The 19,473-nt window shown below is 43.6% G+C and overlaps 2 protein-coding genes across 25 annotated transcripts; one reads left to right on the plus strand and one right to left on the minus strand.

Annotated features, from left to right (window-relative positions):
• Positions 1–2,490: 2,490 nt before the first annotated feature.
• On the minus strand, positions 2,491–15,982 carry LOC109765267 (uncharacterized). Of its 5 annotated transcripts, XM_073500504.1 has the most exons (9): positions 15,825–15,982; positions 6,766–6,951; positions 6,128–6,355; positions 5,554–5,749; positions 5,083–5,234; positions 4,587–4,736; positions 3,630–3,992; positions 3,518–3,547; positions 2,491–3,146 (listed from the first exon to the last, which is right to left on the minus strand). In XM_073500504.1, exons 6-9 carry the CDS (start codon positions 4,719–4,721, stop codon positions 2,709–2,711), a joined length of 966 nt encoding a protein of 321 aa, XP_073356605.1. In that variant the 5' UTR covers positions 4,722–4,736; positions 5,083–5,234; positions 5,554–5,749; positions 6,128–6,355; positions 6,766–6,951; positions 15,825–15,982; the 3' UTR covers positions 2,491–2,708. The 5 variants fall into 5 exon arrangements, with proteins under 5 accessions (XP_073356605.1, XP_073356602.1, XP_073356601.1 ...); XM_073500501.1 differs by lacking the exon at positions 5,083–5,234 and having other exon boundaries at positions 5,554–5,719; XM_073500500.1 differs by lacking the exon at positions 5,083–5,234.
• LOC109765268 (uncharacterized) lies at positions 9,494–18,608 on the plus strand. Of its 20 annotated transcripts, none has more exons than XR_012185024.1 (9): positions 9,494–10,710; positions 10,968–11,452; positions 11,606–13,296; positions 13,401–13,487; positions 14,153–14,297; positions 14,898–14,978; positions 15,056–15,929; positions 17,873–18,082; positions 18,175–18,608. XR_012185024.1 is itself a non-coding variant. In XM_073500506.1 (8 exons), exons 3-7 carry the CDS (start codon positions 13,022–13,024, stop codon positions 14,905–14,907), a joined length of 405 nt encoding a protein of 134 aa, XP_073356607.1. In that variant the 5' UTR covers positions 11,105–11,452; positions 11,606–11,730; positions 12,942–13,021; the 3' UTR covers positions 14,908–14,978; positions 15,056–15,182. The 20 variants fall into 20 exon arrangements, 2 of the variants coding, with proteins under 2 accessions (XP_073356607.1, XP_073356606.1); XR_012185023.1 differs by having other exon boundaries at positions 9,496–10,710; positions 17,873–17,952; positions 18,037–18,608; XR_012185022.1 differs by having other exon boundaries at positions 9,804–10,710; positions 15,056–15,117; positions 15,782–15,929; positions 17,873–18,608.
• Positions 18,609–19,473: the final 865 nt, after the last annotated feature.

The raw sequence follows: 19,473 nt of genomic DNA on the forward strand, positions 1-19,473 counted from the left end.
CAACAAGTCGAGCTTTATAGACAGTAACATTACCGTCAGCGTCTGTCTTCTTCTTGAAGATCCATTTATTCTCAATTGCTTGCCGATCATCGGGCAAGTCAACCAAAGTCCACACTTTGTTCTCATACATGGATCCCATCTCAGATTTCATGGCCTCAAGCCATTTTGCTGAATCTGGGCTCACCATCGCTTCTCCATAGTTCGTAGGTTCGTCATGGTCTAGTAACATGACCTCCAGAACAGGATTACCGTACCACCCTGGTGCGGATCTCACTCTGGTTGACCTACGAGGTTCGGTAGTAACTTGATCTGAAACTTCATGATCATCACCATTAGCTTCCTCACTAATTGGTGTAGGAGTCACAGGAACCGGTTTCTGTGATGAACTACTTTCCAATAAGGGAGCAGGTACAGTTACGTCATCAAGTTCTACTTTCCTCCCACTCACTTCTTTCGAGAGAAACTCCTTCTCTAGAAAAGATCCATTCTTAGCAATGAATGTTTTGCCTTCGGATCTGTGATAGAAGGTGTACCCAATAGTTTCCTTTGGGTAACCTATGAAGACACATTTCTCCGATTTGGGTTCGAGCTTATCAGGTTGAAACTTTTTCACATAAGCATCGCAGCCCCAAACTTTAAGAAACGACAACTTTGGTTTCTTGCTAAACCACAGTTCATAAGGTGTCATCTCAACGGATTTTGATGGTGCCCTATTTAATGTGAATGCAGCTGTCTCTAGAGCATAAACCCAAAACAATAGCGGTAAATCGGTAAGAGACATCATAGATCGCACCATATCTAGTAAAGTATGATTACGACGTTCAGACACACCATTACGCTGTGGTGTTCCGGGTGGCGTGAGTTGCGAAACTATTCCGCATTGTTTCAAATGTAGACCAAACTCGTAACTCAAATATTCTCCTCCACAATCAGATCGTAGAAACTTTATTTTCTTGTTACGATGATTTTCCACTTCACTCTGAAATTCTTTGAACTTTTCAAATGTTTCAGACTTATGTTTCATTAAGTAGATATACCCATATCTGCTTAAATCATCTGTGAAGGTGAGAAAATAACGATACCCACCGTGAGCCTCAACATTCATTGGACCACATACATCAGTATGTATGATCTCCAACAAACACTACAAAAAAATACACTTCCGTGATGATACGTGTTTGTCATAGTAGGTCGCGTTTTCTGTCATGCATGTACATCCATGACAAATTTATGACAGAATCAAGATAGTCATACCTGTGCTGTCATAGAAGTGTTCCATGACATTACCAAAATTATCATCACGGAAGTGTCTACTTCCATGACGATAAATCGCACGTCACAGAAGTGCTTTCGTCAAGGGTGACCGACACGTGGCATCCACCGTAACGGAACACCGTTAAGCTATCGGGTCGGGTTTTGGATCCGATAACCCGTTAACAGCCCCGACCAATGGGGATTTTCCACATGTAAAATCATCATTGGCTAGAGGAAACACGTGTCGGCTCATCGTTGGGACAGATGTCATCCACTCACTGGACAGAAGGCGCCTATGATACGTCGACACGTGGCACGGCCCAACAGTGGCCCATTACTGTGAAAAGGCCGGCCCGTTTGACTTGGTCAAAAGCTGGCGTGCCGGCCCATGGAAAGCCTGTTAACGGCATGTTCGCATATAGCCCATTTATAGCCCGCTAACCCAAGTCCTGTTACGCCCTATCCGAATTAGGCCCAGTAGCGTCATCTGGGCCATCCAATATGATTTCAGCCCGTTTTCACTTCTGGCCCATGTATAGCCCATGACGTCTTTCGGCCCATATGAGGCCCTTTGTAACTCTTGGCCCATTAGCGGCCCGTGGTGAAACTGGCCCGTAATGAACAGTGTATCACTTTACACCCATTAACGGCCCGTGGTGAAACTGGCCCGTAATGAACAGTGTATCACTTTATACCCATTAACGGCCCGTTATTCCGTTGGGTCGTTTCCAGCCCATGTTATCTTTCGGCCTTCTCAGAGCCCATTTATTCTTGGGCTCATTTCCAGCATTCGTTTACTTACGGCCCGTTACTGTCATTTTCTGCTTGTGGGCCAAATTCAGCCCGTGGTTACAGTCGGCCCGTTTGTGGTTCGTTAATACGTTGGGCTGTTTTCATAGCATCATCAAATACGGCCTATTAACGATGGCCCGTTATGGTCGGCCCATGAACGGACGATTCCAACTCTAGCCCATTTACGGCCATAATGCGGTCTGTTTGGCCCATGTTTTGCCAATCAATCATACGGCCCGTATAAGGCCCATTGATGATACGGTCCGCAGAAGGCCCATTGTTTCTACGGCCCGTAGAAGGCCCACTGTTTCTACGGCCAGTAGGAGGCCCAGTGTCACTACAGTAAATATTAGCCCATGGTTATTGTGGCCTAGTTTTAAAAAATAGGTTATCGCAGCCACTAGCTAACCGCGGAAAAAGAACTGCAATGACTACAAGCAAACAAATAAACAAGACAACAAGGAAATAAATAAAGCAAGCAACTAACACTAGGCTATCACGGCTATTACACATATTACATCCACTGGGCATCAAAGTTCGCCACCAGTGCAAATATAGGGAACAAAGCAGCATATCATATACACTGGTTGTCAAAGTTGGCGAGCAACGCAAATAAACGCCGCAGCAAAACAAATCTAGAACTGAAACCACTTCAGAAGATCTCAAGAAACAATATCCTGGGTACCCATAATGCTGGCAAGATGCTTAGCAAGCTTATTAACTTTCTCTTGTTTGGCGCTTAAATCCTCCAGCGCTTGCTGTTGCACCAGAAAATATGCATCTGAATTCTGCAGGGACTTCCTCAGTCCTTCAGCTTCCTGTCGCAGCACATCTGATCGATGTCTTTCAACTTGAAGTTGAGACTCAAGAAGACGAACTGATTCAGGCAGCGAGTTCGAAGAGCTTGTGCCAGCAGTAGTGGCCAGTAACTCGAACACTACATCAAGACAGGACTTTTGGGTTCCCTCACTGTCGTCAAGATTGTTTTTATCAGCTTTCTTGGAGACCAACAGGGATGTCTCACTATCTTGAACCTTATCTGCATTACTTCCTTTACCATTGGATAACGCGGTACTGTTCTCCAATATTTTGTCCGCATTCTAAAAGAGAAACAAGCAGACACATCACATGTTTACCATGTTGTATATGAAACTCATTTTGATAAATGAGTTCGGTAGTAAAGTGGACAGGATAACAGCATGAAACAAACATATATCTATGTACCATGGTCACTTTATGGTCTATATCATTCTAGTTTTTGTTACCAAATCAAGATAGAGACACAGTTCAAATAATATTTGTTCAAGACAAAGCAGAATAGACAGAATATAAGTGTGGGTAACTATAGAGCAATAACAACACTTGTAATGTGCATGATATGAGAACATAACTGTTTATTCAATTGAAACTGAAATCAACATAGAGCAGGTTACAACAGCAAACCAGTTAAAGAAACAGGTTTAAAACATAGCTGTTGCGCCACTGGAGTTTCAATTCCATCCTTCAAAATTGAAAATAGTTGGTATGAGTAAATACAGTAATGCAAGAGCAAAGGAGTATGAACCATAGCTACAGAACCTGACCTGAGAACAAATCTTCTTCTCCTTTAAGTGTTGAGTTGGGATTCGGAGTGGTGGTCCTCGTGCTTTGGGCACTGCAGTTCCCTTACTAACTGCTCGTGTTTGGGTGCTCTGTGGTGGAGACGGTGCTGTGTCAACTAGAACTGGGTTACTATCTGCCGGGGTTGGGGTTAGAAGCGGTGTAGCTGGTTCTCTGTCCAACTGGGTAGGGGTACAATCTGCGAGAGTCTGGGTTATGTGTGGTGGATCTAGTCCTTGGGAAACTACAACCGTGGTTCTATCTGCATCAACTGGTAGCACTATCTTTTCTGAAGACCGTGTTGTTACTCCCTTAGATACTGCCATCACGCTCTCCAATTCAAATGGCTGATAAACAAGAAAAGTAATTGAAAGTATAGACATTGTATGATAGACAGGTGCAATGGATAGTGAGGAATAAAAGAGGGCATGAAATAATTCATATTTATGTTGTCTAATCAAACAGGATAGCATGACACAATTTCACATATATGATGGCTAACTAAACAGGATAGCATGACACAATTTCACATTATGATGGCTAACTAAAAAAGATGGAAAGACATAGTTCAAAATATGAGACTATGTAAACAGGATGACATGACATAACTATATAATGTGTTTATTAAATAGGTTGGCATGCCATAATTCACATACATTCACGGATAGAATGCCATAATTCAAAATATGATGACTGTAAACACTAAACAGGATGAGATGATATAACTATATGATGTCTTTATTAAATGGGTTGCCATGCCATAATTCAGATAGATGATGTGTATGTACTATGTAAACATAATGGCATGATATAATTCAAATATATGATTTATATAGTAAGCAAGTAAGCATATGGCAATCCATATATGATGTAAAAACCAAGTAATGCAAGACAACATGCATGACATGGGTAATATAACCCTGCCAAGTTTGAGCATAGACCTTAGGGGGGAAATAGGAGTGGTCATCAGTCTCTGAATCCTCCTCTGAGGAGCTCTTTGTAACCAGCAAGGTGTCTGCTTCACCAGGTAGCATTGTCTGCTCTGAATACCTTGTTTTCACTCCAGATACTTCCATCACCGCTTCAAATGGCTGATGCACAGGAAGAGTAGTTGAATATACAAACGTTGTCGACAAATGGAACACGTAATACAAAAAAATGATAGCATGATATAATTCACATACATGATGATTGGCTAAACAGCATGGCATTGCATAATTCACATATATAATGCCTTTGCAACAAGATAGCATTGTATAATTCACATATATAATGTCTTGCAACAAGATGGCAATGCATAATTCATATATATGGTAATTAGACACTAAACAGGTGGCATTCACACAAAGCATGTCTAAACTAATCAAATAACATAGCAATGCGAGACACCATACGCACGATATGAGCAACATAACCCTGCCAAGTTAGAGCATACACCTCGGAGGGGGGGGATAGGACTGGTCATCCGTCTCTGAATCCTCCTCTGAGGAGCTATCCGTAACCAGCGAGATATGCGCTTCGTCAGATAGCATAGTCTGCTCTGAAGACCTTGTTTTCACTCCAGAATTTGCCATCACCGTGTCAAATGGCTGATGCACACGAAGAGCAGTTGAATGTACTAACATTGTTGACAAATGTAATATGTAACGAAAAAAGGATGGCCTGATATAATTTACATATAAGATGACTGGCTAAGCAGGATGGCATTGCAAAATTCACATATATGATGCCTGGCTAAACAAGATGACATTGCATAATTCACATAAACGATGAATAAACTAAACAGATGGCATTCGCACAAAGGATGTCTAAACTAAGCAGATGACATATTTAATGTATAAAGTAAGCAATGCAAGACACCATATGCATGATATAACCAACATCAGCATGCCAAGTTAGAGCGAAGACCTCAGGGGGTAAATAGGAGTTGTCTTCTCCTTCTGAATCCCCCTCAGAACAGATATCTTCCTCTCGATTACAATCCGAAATGCGTGGAGGGGGGCTGCCTTTGCGCCTACCATGGAGCGACGTCTGCATGAAATTTTATTGCCACGCAAGGCTCGTCTCTTTTGCTCTACATGTACAGTTCCATTGTTTACAATAACTGTCATGCATAGGAATAAAACATAGTGAGATTATGTAAGGAGTGCATGCAGAAATCTAGAGTGATGGTAGCAACCTGTGGATAGACCCAAAACCAATAATAGCAGGCAGATAATGGCTTCAGTTAAAAAATACAGATAATGGCTTCTTTACTGTTTGTTTCCCATCCAACATGAAACTCATAGTAGACACCGGAGATTAACCAGATAGTAGATAGATACTATTGATAGTGGCCCCGATATGTACCCCACAACCATTTAAAAACTCAAGTTTGACCATTAGTTTGGAGCTGACTCAGAGTCTAATCGGTGAACAGGACGATAAAGTAGCATGTAATATTAAGCGATGCATAACGTAAGCAGACACGAAAGAGTGCGACCTCTCTTGCGGAGCCGTGTAGTCCTCAAGGTCATCTGCTCGGTTGATGATGGTAATGCAGTTTTCATGGCTGCCAGCGGCGGGGAAGAAGATCTGAGGCGGCGAAAGACAGTCTGGAGGCCGGATCCCTGCTGTGCTGGACCCTTCTGTCATTGGAGCAGCTGAGCTGGGGTGGACGACGGCGCAGCAGGAGCGGGACAAACCACGCAAAGTTTTCTTTGACAACTATCTGTAAGAGAAGTAATTCTGTAAGGGCTCGTTTGAATTGGAGGATTCTAACAATGCAGGGATAGGAAATAGACAGGAATAGGATAGGAATGCACGTGCAAAACAGAGAATTTAAAAACACAAGATTTCTGCCAATCTGGGTGTTTGATTCACAACAATTGGAAGATCACAGGATGCAAAGAAGCATGGTGAGATTAAGTCAAACCACAAGAAAATGTACGGTTATAATGCTATTATGCTACTATTTCTTAGTCTTGTGCTTCATGAATAGGAATTTGAAAAGGAGGACAAGTGAAAATTAAAATTCCTACGTTTTTTCTTTCAAGGAGACACTAAAGGAACAAATCCGTGTGCTCAGTGGACAATATATATAACATGTAGAGTAAAAAAGAGATGCAACAAGTGTACAACCTCTTTGGCGAAGCCATGTCGATCTCAGCGTGATTGGGTTGGCCGGTGAGGATGCTCCGGCTGACTTTGCTGTCGGAGGAGGGGAAGAAGATCTTAGGCGTCTGAAGATGGAGCCCGAGGTACTGCTCCGCTGTGATGGAGGGTTTCGTCGTTGCAGCAGCTCCGGTGAGTTGTACGACGCCGAGGCTGAAGCAGGACAAGAGAGACAACGAACAACGTTAACCTGAGTGGAATTCTAATAGCATCTCCAATACATGACGTAAAATACATAACCACAAAGTGCTAGATGTAAAATACATCAACCGCTCATCTCTGAACTTAACTGTTGAAACTGAACTTAACTGTCGAAACTGAACTTAACTGTCGAAACTGAATTTTGCTGTCGAAACTGAACGCACTAGCAAGGTGAGGCTACACGTCGGTCGACTGACTTTTTCATCTCTGGTCAGTCGATTTTGCAGTCGTTGGATACGAAATCAAGGGCCTGCGGTTCATCTTCAACCTCCACCCCCCTGAGCGCCAGCCACCACCGGCCAAACAGCAGCCCCCCGCCGCCCGCGGCCGGCGGTGCGCCGCCCCGCCCGCCCCGAAAACACTCCCCACCGCCGGTCCGCCGCCGCCCCGGCCATCCCTCTAGGCCCCCCCGTGCCGAGGTTTTTCTCCGGCGATCCCCACGCCACCGCCCCACCAATGCCCCGCCACCGCCGGCGACCACCGCCCCCATCCTGAACCCTAAGATAGATAGTGGGGTACCTCTCCGGCGAGCCCCCCTCCCCGCTGCGGCTGGTTCTTCCTTCACCCCGGCGAGCCCCCCCCCACCCCCTGAAAATTGACTGACCCAAAAGTCGATTCAGTCGACTGAAGTGTAGCTAAATCGAAGCAGCATCGCAAGCAAGAGCGAGAGCAGCAGCGCGAGCAAGAGCAATAGCAAGAGCAGACCAGGTAGGGGACCGAGAGCAAGAGCAGAGCAGCAGCGCGAGCGAGAGCTAAAGCAGCAGCAGCTCCTACTGATGTGGACGTCGCCGCCGAGGGAGCGACACCATGGAGGAAGTGGCTGGCGACGCCGCCGTGGATGGAGTCGCGTCGTGTCGGCTCGGGACCGAGCGCCAGCAGCACCGTGAGATCGAATCAAGAAGAAAATGAGGCGATTAGTGTATAACCTCTTTGGTGGCGCCGATTAGGCCGCAGCTTCATCCGAGGAAGTGGTGATGATGATGCTCTTCCGGTGGTGCAGGTGAAGACGGCGGTGTGGGAATGGAGGTGGCGCGAAAGATGAGGGGAACGTCAGGGCAGCTCCTTGGAGGTGGAGGACGGGGTGGCTGAACCGACGGGACGATGAGATCGACGACGGATCCTCATCCGGTACGGTGGATGAGGGACGTCGAGGTGTTGCAGTGGATGACGTCGTCGCGGAAGAGGCTCCGGCTGGGTGGTGGACAGAGCAGGGTGTGGGGTTTCGTCGCGGGTTTTCGCGGCCTCGGTGTACGAATGGGTGGGCGGATGGGATGGCAGTGGGGAACCATGGCTTAGAGACGCGCTTGTCCGAAATGTGGGGTAAGTTACGAAAGTACCCCCACCGATTTGAGGTGGTTCTTTCGGTTCAGGGGTACCACGGGCATTTCGCGTGTCGGGATTTCACAGGAAGTGGGAGTTTTCGCGCGCGTTTTAATTTCGGAATAGCAAGGCGCAGGTTGAGATGGAGGGAGTTGTCGGAGCACAACGAGACAAAGATATATCTTAAATATTTCGGGCTAACAAGGCGCGGGTTGAAATTTCCGGACAAGCCTAACGTGTACTATACCAAATCAATGCGCACTACAAATGTCATTCAAAACTTTGAATTCATGTTATGTTCAATTAAAATATTTCGCTACGTGTATAATGCATGCAACCTACTACTCAAATGAATGTTTTAGTGCATTCCAAACGTATATACTACCGCTTCAATATGAACTAAATTTGAATTCGTTTCTCTATTTGAATAAGATCTACAGTAATGATTGTTGTGAAGTCAAAGCATTTGAATTCGTTTCTCTGTTTTAATAAGATCTACAATCATCATTATTGTCAAGTTAAACCATCGTTTGTGTATTATCTTCACAGCACACCACATGATTAGTCTCGAGTTACATATGAACTATGTGTACTATATGAACTCGAACTAGATTTTTTGAATCCACTTTATTTGGATTTCAAATCACATTACATTTCTAGCTCTAGCTAGATCTTCATAATCTAAACCATGTCTCATATGTATAATGTGTTTATCACATTATGTATGGTGCCCCGCCCCCTACGCCTACAAGTATTTAGATGTGAGTTGCAAACACCACATATTAGCACAAATTCAAATAAAATGTGAGAATATTCGATATATAGTATTGTTTAGATTGTTCGATATTTAGTTGTAAGCTGCAAACGCCACACATTATCACAAATTCAAATAAAATATGAGATTGTTTGATGTATAGTATGGTTTAGATTGTTCGGCATTTAGCTGTGAGTTGCAAACGCCATGCATTATCACATTATGGTATAACATGTGCACAGCACGTGTATCACCGCTATATTCATGCATACAATGTTTAAAACACTATGATCTCCTATTCAAATATATGAATCCGCTTTCATATCAAATTATGATCTTTGTTAGGCTCTTACACCCACACAATCCTCTAACCTTTGTAGCTACCACTAACTTTCTCTCGTGCATGCACACACCCTCCTCGCCCTCCCCCTCCCTCGGCATTCTATCCATCGGGCACATTCATTTTTTTCTTTAGGTCGTTCTCCCAGAGTCTCCACAACTCCTTTCCGACACACACCGATCGATAAACCTCTCCAGCGATGCCTGCCTACAACATACACACACACCTTCAATCTCCTCCTTTATGTGTCCTTGCTTCGTGTCTCTCATACGGTCAGACACATGTGTAAACTCTCGCCCCTCTTTTTATTGATGTCACAACCGCACACTCCTCCCCCTATCTAGCTAGTAGTTGGGCCTCTCGCACCACCTCCTAGCTCCATTCTCTCTGTCTATCCGTCTCGCTGGGCCTTATTTGCCTCTAACAAATGGACGTACACCGACCGATCTCTCGCTATACATATAGCTAGCTAGGTCCTTATAACTCGTTTTTCCCCACACGCCAATCGATCTACCTCATTAGTTGTGTCTCTCCCTTCCCCCGACAAACAACAATTGATCTACCGATCTAGTTAGGTTTGCTTACCAAACACATGGTTCCCCTTCATCATCCATGGATGCTTCCCGACAGATCTATCACGCACAGGCACACACAGAAACACATCCCCACTCTTTTCTACTCCTAATGTCTCAGTTGATAGTCTCCGTTCCGGGTTTATTTTCATCCCAACTACCATGGTTTATTTTGATACCTGCTCCCACCTATCGCTGAGCCGCGTAGAACCAAAAAAACCTCCTGTCGAGTCCCCCACCCGCCCCACGCACTCCAGGGCCTAACCTCCCGTCGCACCAGACAAACGAATGAAAAAGGTCTACGAAAATAAACCAGTGAAAACAAACCAGCGAAAAAAATCCTAGACCAATCGCCCGCACGTACGAGAAACACTCGCACGCACGACTCTCTGCCCTTGTTCGCCCGCCGCCTCCCTTCGTCCCTTCGCCGCCACCCCTCGTTCTATTCGCGACGCGAACGCCGCCGCCTGGCAGATCCCAGGCGCTAGCCGCGGATCCCTTTGCCGGCTCCGAGGGGTCGTGGAGGCGCCGCCGCCGAGGTCCTAAAGGAGGCGCCACCGTCGAGGTCCTAAAGGAGGCGCCGCCGCCATCGTTGTGGACCTCCGGGTGGCCATCGGGACACCTCTGCTGAGGTACGCCTTCGCCTTCGCACGCTGCCGACCTCCCAGAGGAGACGCCGCCGCCATCGACCTCTTCGCCCCCATGCGATCGGCTTCCTCCCTCAGGTTCATCTCCCCTCTTTTCTCTGTTTGGTTCAAGACGGAGAGAATCAGATCTGGGACGGAGAGAATCAGATCAGGATAGAGAGACGGAGATGAGGATTGAGGCCATGGGATCCCTTTGTGACTGCAACTTATACATGAGCTCAGTTTAGATCCCTTTGCTAGAAAAAAGAACGCTGCATACAACAATGATCTTATCTAGATTAATTGTTCTCTGATTATTCTTTTGATTCTGAGTCATCAATGTGTTTTTATTGTAGGTTCTTGTACGGAATATACCACCAGACCCCGATGAATCAGTTAGCAAGCTTGTGGAACATTTCTTCCTTGTCAATCATCCTGATCATTATCTGAAACATCAGGTGATCACTAAATTTTGGAACATCTCCCATTTGAAGAATCATCTGCAAATTCAAATGTAAGGAAGTGTGCAGTGCAAGCAATTATCAGGGTAAATCTATTTCTCAATTATGTATTTTTACCACTTCATCAGGAGTGTAAACTGATACTATTTCCAACTACAAAGTGTTGGCTGCCCAGGAAGAAGGAAAGGTCAGTCCAGACATGACATTTAACTCTAATAATGGAGGTACGTAGTGCCTACTGCTCCCTTGTCCCTTGCTACCGTCTGGGGATGCTCGGCTCGCCGGCGACGGGGATGCTCGGCTCGCAGTCCCTGCTCTCATTTTCCTCCAGCCTCTGGTAACCCTCCTCCTCACCCGCCTCGCCGAAGCGGGATTCACAGGTTAGTTTAGTTTGGAGGGATTTCCTGTGGTTGTGCGTGAATCCAGTGTTCACTGGGCTTGTATGTTTCATCCCTAATATGCTAGCTCCTGCCTAAACACGCATTAGAGAATCTCATGTATGTAACAGAAGATACACAAATGTGGTTTTCCAGGGAGCATCAGGTACATCTTATGTGGGGATGAACCATCAGCTAAAGGGAGTGATAGGAAAATATTTTGTTGAATGCAATGGGAAGGCGAAAAACGACACGCCTTGGCGAAGCAACTCTAAGATTCGGTAAGGCTAATCAAGTCTGCAATCAAATCCAAGAGCAGGGGCAGAGAAAAACGTTAAAATACTTTTTAGCTATTGATTGAAGTGACTGGTAATTAGTAGCAGGAGCAACAGTTGTAGTAAGAACCTACCTAGGCATATTTTCTCTCTTTCCTATCACATGGCACATTGAATAACTTTATAGTACAAATACATTCACATATGTTATTTTAAATTATCATGTCATGGAGGTTCTCGTTATTTCGAATCTTTGGTTGGAACCTTCATTTTGTGTTATTAAATGCACATGGTATTCAGTTATCTCCATTATGGTGAGAAGACTTTGATCTTGATATATCAGATTTAAGCCTCTTACACCATAGGAGGTCCTCCTTTTGGTGATATTCACTCATATGTCATTTTAAATTATCATGTCATGGAGGTGCTGGGTATTTCGAATCTTTGGTTGGAACCTTCATTTTGCGTTAAATTCACATGGTATTCAGTTATCTCCATTATTGCCAGTAGCAACGCACAAGCACTTTCTATTAAATGCACATGCTATTTTCTTTTGTATCATGTCATTTTGTGGTCATTAACAATCAGATGGATGAAACTGATCTTGTTTTGTGCATCATGGATTTTCCTCAACTGAATGAGTAGAAACATAAGTGTGTAATGTAGTAGCCCCTCTATTCCATTGTTATAAATATTATAGTTTTTCAATCTGCTGACCTGATCGTAACAGCTGTTTAAAAGGAAGTGATCACATCACTATTTAGATTTTACTTTTTTTGTATGCTTAAACATAAGATTAGTTTGTCCCCTTTCTTTTTACCCTTCATGCTAACATAATAAATACATATTTGAACTGAATTGGTTGTATTACATATGCCACGAAGGATGTCGCCGCTTGAAGCTCGATTTCCATCAGCCCCTCTTTTAATTCACTTGCATTGTTTCAGCTTTGCATTGTACTTCTTTGACGAATTACCTCATCCAATCGGCTTTAATTCGGAGCATCAGTCTTACTAATTATCATTGCCTTAACTTTCCATATGAACCTCTTACAGGAAACAAGGACTCCTATTTGTCTGTAGTACTGCCCATGAGACTCAACCTTGTTTTACCTTAATTATCATGGTGTGCCTTTTTTTATAATAGCTCACCATTTTGTTAGTGGCAATAAAATGCATCTTTAGGCACACCTATTGCGCACATGTGATGATGTACAGATGAAAGAAAGATCTTAGAAGCTGAGAAGCCGAGAGCTGGAGGAACAAGGAGAAGCTAAAAGGACAGAAGAAGTCAGAGCATGTGGAGCTGTTGGGCAAGCAGAGTTCTATCTGGGTATTTAGGTAGCTGAGGATAAAAGGGAAAAGGAAAATGTTGACGATATAGTTACTCAATGCTGAGAATGTTGCATGCATACTTTGTTGCCTATATATCATTGGCTTTGTATTGATCCAGGCAAGAACAAATCAGACGGAACAAGTTTGCTACAGGTGGGTGTGCATCAAGCTGCTTCGTTGCCGGCGGCGAGTAATCTCACACATGTTTATGGCGCATATGTACCAGAAAATTCAAATGGTACTGCCCGATGCGCCTTTCATACGAAACAGTTTATGCTTATGGGTGTTCATCTTTGTTTCTGTATACAGCTTACGGCTTTTTTGTTGACCCCTTCCCTGTAGGTTCTGATCATACGTGCGAGGGGAATCAGGTAGGGCTTGATGCGCCTTTCATACGAAATGTTGATGAGAATTACCCAAGTAGTCCAGGTATGAGGCTGTGCGGATATAGTAATCATAATTTCCAGTGGCATCGGCATGTTCTAATAAATAAGATGGGAAGTTCAGAATAATGTAACATCGTCATGTTCTAATGAATAAAATAAGAGAAGGTTGGGGGCTTAGTAATTACATAGTCAGAAAAGAGGGACTATGGTGGATTAGAAGATATGTATATGTAGCTGCAAGCATATGTATTTGGATTGTCGGCTGAACAATGTTTCAGCTGAAGATCTCTGAAATTATAACCATCAGTTCCTAATAGCTTACAGCTGGTGTGATGAGCCACACAACTGCTTGTTGTGATGTACACTTGCCTCATCGAAGCACATATATTATAAATTAACTGAAATATAGTACCTTCAAATCCAATGTGTAGTAAATGTACTATGGTATGTGCAGCAACATCTTTTAGATCATCAAATAGAACCTAGGTTCATATTAGGCTAGCCACATATTATTTGAGCAACACCAGTAACTTAACAGCATGTCCAACATCTTGAATTGTTAAGCGATGAGTGTTTATGTGATAGCATTCAGGTTAATAAAATCAGGTAGCAACCACAACCCAACATCCTAAAAATGAGGTTACACGATTACCATTTGAATAGTAGCATTTTGGAGAAAGCACTAATATGCACTTAAATTATGCACAGATGCATGTCAGGTTGTTCGCTTGGTCTGCGCCAATGAGCATCTCCTACAAGTCATCATCTCTCTCTCTTTGTCGGCTCCATGTTGTAGCCTGCTAGGAGTCCTACCTTGCCATGGAGCATGTCCTTTGTCATGGGTCGTACTGAGGTGAGTGTTGGTGTGGGATTTGATGTGTTAGTAGATTGGGACGTCGGCTTCTTGGTGTGGTTTGATGAGACAGTGGCGATATGGTCTGGAAGGGGCATGTGTGAGGCGAGAGAGAATAACGGGCAGAGTCATTCATATATAATACTAAAATCCTACCCTTCATAAATTAGATTTTTCGATGATAAGTAAGTACCTAAGTCTATGTTATGTTTAAGTTAAAAGTACAATGTCTATGTGGGCCATACATACACCGATTAATAAAGCAGTTGGTACTTAAATTGACCGTCAAGTCCTATGTGCCTTAGGGGTAAGTTTTAATCTCCACCATTGACTCACTTAAGGTGGGTATACTGAAGCAGACCCCTTATAATTATGAACGGTTTATAAAGTTGAAGGATGAAACTTGAACAAACACAATTCTGAGGTTTGTAAAGTGAAGCCAAAGACAAGTTTGAGGGGTAATATGGACTTCTCTCAAACTATATTATCAGAGGACAATGAGGGTCTTGAAGACAATGAAAGCGATGAGTTTCTGCTGGTTCTGTTTTGTTGTAGGCGAAGTTCTTAATTATAATTATCAATGTGTTTGTTTTTCTTAAGGACGCAGTGACATGCAAGGCGAGGGAAATTGAAGCCAAAACATGCAGGACGGCCAGGAGTGTGCCATTTTTTCTATGACAGGTTAGTGATTTTATCCTTTTTGTATTTTTTACATTGCTAGGTACAGTAGTTTATATGAAATGATTTGTTAATGGCAGGGGGTGGTTCTTCAATCTTCAGGGAATCAAGCGGTAGCATCAGATGCTGACATGCATGGAAGGTAGCAGTATATGTATTTGTAGCAAATCATCATCGCCCATAAATAAATCATCTTTTGCCCGCTTCCTCTGTCCGGTTGTCAACTCAAATTGCTTTGGTTCACAAGTTCGTTTCATTGTACATCTAGGTACACTAGAACTGAGAGACTACTTTCCTTGAAAGGCTCATGCAAGTAAACTGACAATAGTATTCATCCAAGATGCAGTTGTATATGTATCTTCATAGAGATGTAGATGCATAGATAGTTAAATAGTGCACATGTTCATTGACAGGGATGTAGATGTAGTATACAACCGAGGTTACATTGACAAGTTGGTCCATGATGCTCCCAGGAAAAAGAAAATATGATATATTGTTTCACACTATCATCCATAGTGAAACTTGTATTTAATATTTCTTTGTTTTGCAATGCTGAATATTTTGGGAACACACAGTAAGATGTAATCTACGGATTCACCAAATCAGCTTGAACATTGTTATCATGCTTCGTATGATTTGGTAATGATTTCAGAACATGGAATGGGGCAAATAAAGTTGAAACCATGTACTGTTCCTCACAAAAAAACAGTTACTGTCGAGAGGTTTCATACTGACATTATTTCTTACCAACTAATGGTGCATTACTCCTGCCATGATAACAGCAGCTAACTACTCCATGATTACAGCATTAAACATTGATAAGAGTACAAGCATTGGAGGAGTACTCACCACATTCGAGGAAGTCGTCATCATGGTGGTGGTGGTCGAGGAAGTCGTAGGTGCTGGTGGCATCATCACGGAGCAGGCACCATCTTCTCCTCGACTTAAAATGTGGTACTCCATGTACTCCCACTTGTTAACTTTCTGAAATGCAGATCCACTCCAAGAATGTGCTCTGAAATGGAAGTAACATGGAGTATACTCTAAAAATCAGTATGGTTTGAGCCCACTAGATCAATCAAAGTTCTCCAGCATGATAAAAAGAATACTACAGCATGAGTATTACAGCAGAATCAGTTTGGTTTGAGCCAAGCAAGAGTACTAAAATCCTGACAAAAAGAATACTACAGCATGACAAACATGATTTCAGAGATGTTGATTTCAGTACTTACAACCCATTGATAAACATGATTTTCAGAAATGTTGATTTCAGTTAAACTACAACATTTACTCCAAGCAAATACTCTAAGAAACAATACAAGTACTCCTACAGTACTGAAAGTACTCCTGTAGTACAAATACTCTAGGGGGAATGTACTCCTACAGTACTGAAAGTGTACTCCTGTGAGTACTGAATTTACTAAATTCAGAGGCATCAAAATGCTCACACCCAAGTTCAGTCATCTACCCATGGAGTAGTGCAACCGAGTGGTCTTTACCATGCCCGAATCGGCGAGTGGTAGTGGCAGCAGCAGCCGCATTGTCCAGGAGCAGCAGCAGCCTTTCCAATCTACTCCCGCGGCAGAGAGCAGTTCTTGACCACAGTACATCTACATCCATATTCCATCCACATCAACAATCACAATCAGCTCCAGAATCTCTCCTTGCCTTTCCCCGAATCCTAGGCTCCAGAGATTGGAAAGGTGTGGGGAAAAGTAAGGATGATAACCTTGCAGGTCAATCATGGGGAGCTCGACTTCGCGGCTGACCTGGGCGCAGGTGACGGGGCACTCGTAGCGGCGGAGGAGTACCAGCAGCGTCGGAGATGGCAGTGTCCAACACGGCGCTCCTCCTTGCAGGTCGATGGCGGCGAGGAGCGCTAGCATCCGTCGCCGCCTTCCTCAAGCAGGACAAGGCCGCCGTGCCCGCGCTTCTCACGCTCCTACTCGACCTCGCTAAAATATCCAACTTTGGCTCGACTGTGGCGCAGAGGATGCGGGCGAGAGGGAGATGCGACGCAGACGAGAAGGCCCGGCGGCGACGCCTGAGGAGAAGGGCGGTGACGCGGTTGAGTCGCCGACGCGAGTGAGGGGGAGGTGCGTCGCCGCCGCAGGCTAGGGATTTGGTGGAGTTGGTGAGCGAGGGGAATGAGCGTGAAGAGGCGACTGAGTGAGTGGGTGAGTGAGTGAGCGAGGAGAAAAACTGGAAACCACAGAAATTTTGTAACGTTCCAAGAAATGTACTACAAAACCTTCGACATTCAAAGTACCAGCATTTATTTTTGTTATCACTATATTTAAAATAATACTCCCTCTGTAAACTAATATAAAAACGTTTAGATCACCAAAATAGTGTTCTAAACGCTCTTATATTAGTTTACGTAGGATGTACTAATTTAGGAAATGCAGGGATGTGTCTGGCTATTATGTTTTTTTATGCTCTGGTGGAATGGTAAAGAATTAGTTCGTCCGGTTAACACCATGAGTATTTTCCGTTGCACATTTTAAGTCCTTTGACATTAAGCTCCGTTACACGTTGCTTGTGCAAGATGTGTATATAAGCTAACGAAGAAGTTTTTATTATACTTACTCAAATATCATGGGAATCAAGCTAAAAACAACATTTTTGAACCTTGAAAACAACAGGAGTCTCCTACTGTTATATATTACTCAAAATAAAGTACTGGGTAATTACATGGCCAAGAAGCAAATAAAAAGAAAGCAACTATGATTTACAGAGATAGGTTTGGGATGAAGCTATCAAGAAAGGCGACCAATTTAGGATTAACTCTGAATTTGAGATTTTCCAAGTCAGCTTTGAGTGCTCTTTTCCAATCATACAGGGATGCAGCAACCTTGTCAAAGTAGTATATGTTCCTTTGTTTCCAAATGTTCCAGGCGTCCGGGACTTTGATTGCATTGAACAATGGGTGTGGCCATGAAGACTTCACTGCATCAAACATCTCCTGAAGCTCCAAGTTGATATCCCATTGAATATTGATGGAGTTCCAATAGATCGCACTGAAGGTGCACTCAAAAAATGGGTGTTTGTTCGTTTCCAGTGGTGTGGTGTTGCACAAAAGACAGGAGTGACTCCAATATCAAAATGTCTCTGGTGGAGCATGTCCCTTATGTTGACTCTGTCCATTAACATCAGCCAGGTGAACACTTTAAGTTTCATGATACACTTTGTCTTCCAGATCATTGTGATGTATGCGGGTGGCTGCAGTTCTCTGAAGAAGAAGTTGGTGAATTTCTTGGGCCGAAACTGAACATCTCCCCAACAAGTAATCCATTCATCAGCCATCATTGGTTCCAAGTAGAGATCATTCATATGATTCTGCAGATATGTTAATTCATGTAGCGCCTCGATTGATAGAGTGAGGTAAAAGTTTTTAGAAGCCTGTGGTTTGTCTTGGAATTGCACTGTAGAAATATCCTCCTCCCTTGTGGAAGTGAACATGTGTGGCAGCTTGTTGGAAAGGGGTTCGTCATCGATCGGAATATCTTTCCATAGAAGAATTGTGTCGCCAGCTCTAGGAATGCAAGTTGTAACCCCTCTGTATATGTCCATCAACGAGAACACATCGTTCTGTATATCTTTCCATAAAAGAATTGTGTGAAAATTTCTTAAGCGCAACAACTAGATATTAATCTATAATAGAATTTTAGTTGGATCATCGCTCTATATGTATACATCGTTAATTTATCATTTTTATCAATTTACATTGCAAGTGAATTGGACTACGATAAACACCCGATTGTGCCCGTGCTATCTTGTTTCTACATGTGAAATTTGACATGCATTATGTTTACATCATTTACAGCAAAATATTTTCGTGGCACTGTGACAAGGCACATGATATCTTATCTCTACATGTGAAATTAAACAGTCATTATGTTTATACAACTCAACAAAAATATTTCAAAAGCCCGTGGCAACGCACGGGCACTCTACTATTATTGATAACATTGCAGTTCCACCCTCAGTTTGTCTAGTAGGCCTCTCCCATCATCTTCGAGAAGCAACTCCATCACCCATCCATCACTCTACCCCTCTCCCTCCCTCTCTCTCTGTCCCATCATATTTCCCGTCCTTCAGTTATGTATGGATGTCGACCGATCTCCCTCAAGACATAGATGGGTCTCTCCTTCTCAACACATATACGAGTCGTTCTACCTCTATAGTTAGGCCTCTGCCTACCCCTCGCCCCACCCCCTCCCCCCCACACACCGATACATCGAGCGCTCTAGTCATGTCTCCCTGCCACACACAAACTTGACATGTGCCCTCTAACGTTCCGGTAGGCCAGTCGCCCTATATCTTTGACTTGCACACACACACAATTTCGATGGCTCTCTTCATCGATCTCGCACGCACCCACTTGATCCTCTCTTCGACTCTATCGATAGCTATGACCCCTCCCTCTCTTCTCGTGGATTGCCCGACCCTCTATGTATGATATGGATAGGCCTCCATTTCACACACATTGCATGCA

This window comes from Aegilops tauschii, chromosome 5, assembly GCF_002575655.3.
Source record: "Aegilops tauschii subsp. strangulata cultivar AL8/78 chromosome 5, Aet v6.0, whole genome shotgun sequence".
Lineage (NCBI taxonomy): Eukaryota > Viridiplantae > Streptophyta > Magnoliopsida > Poales > Poaceae > Aegilops > Aegilops tauschii.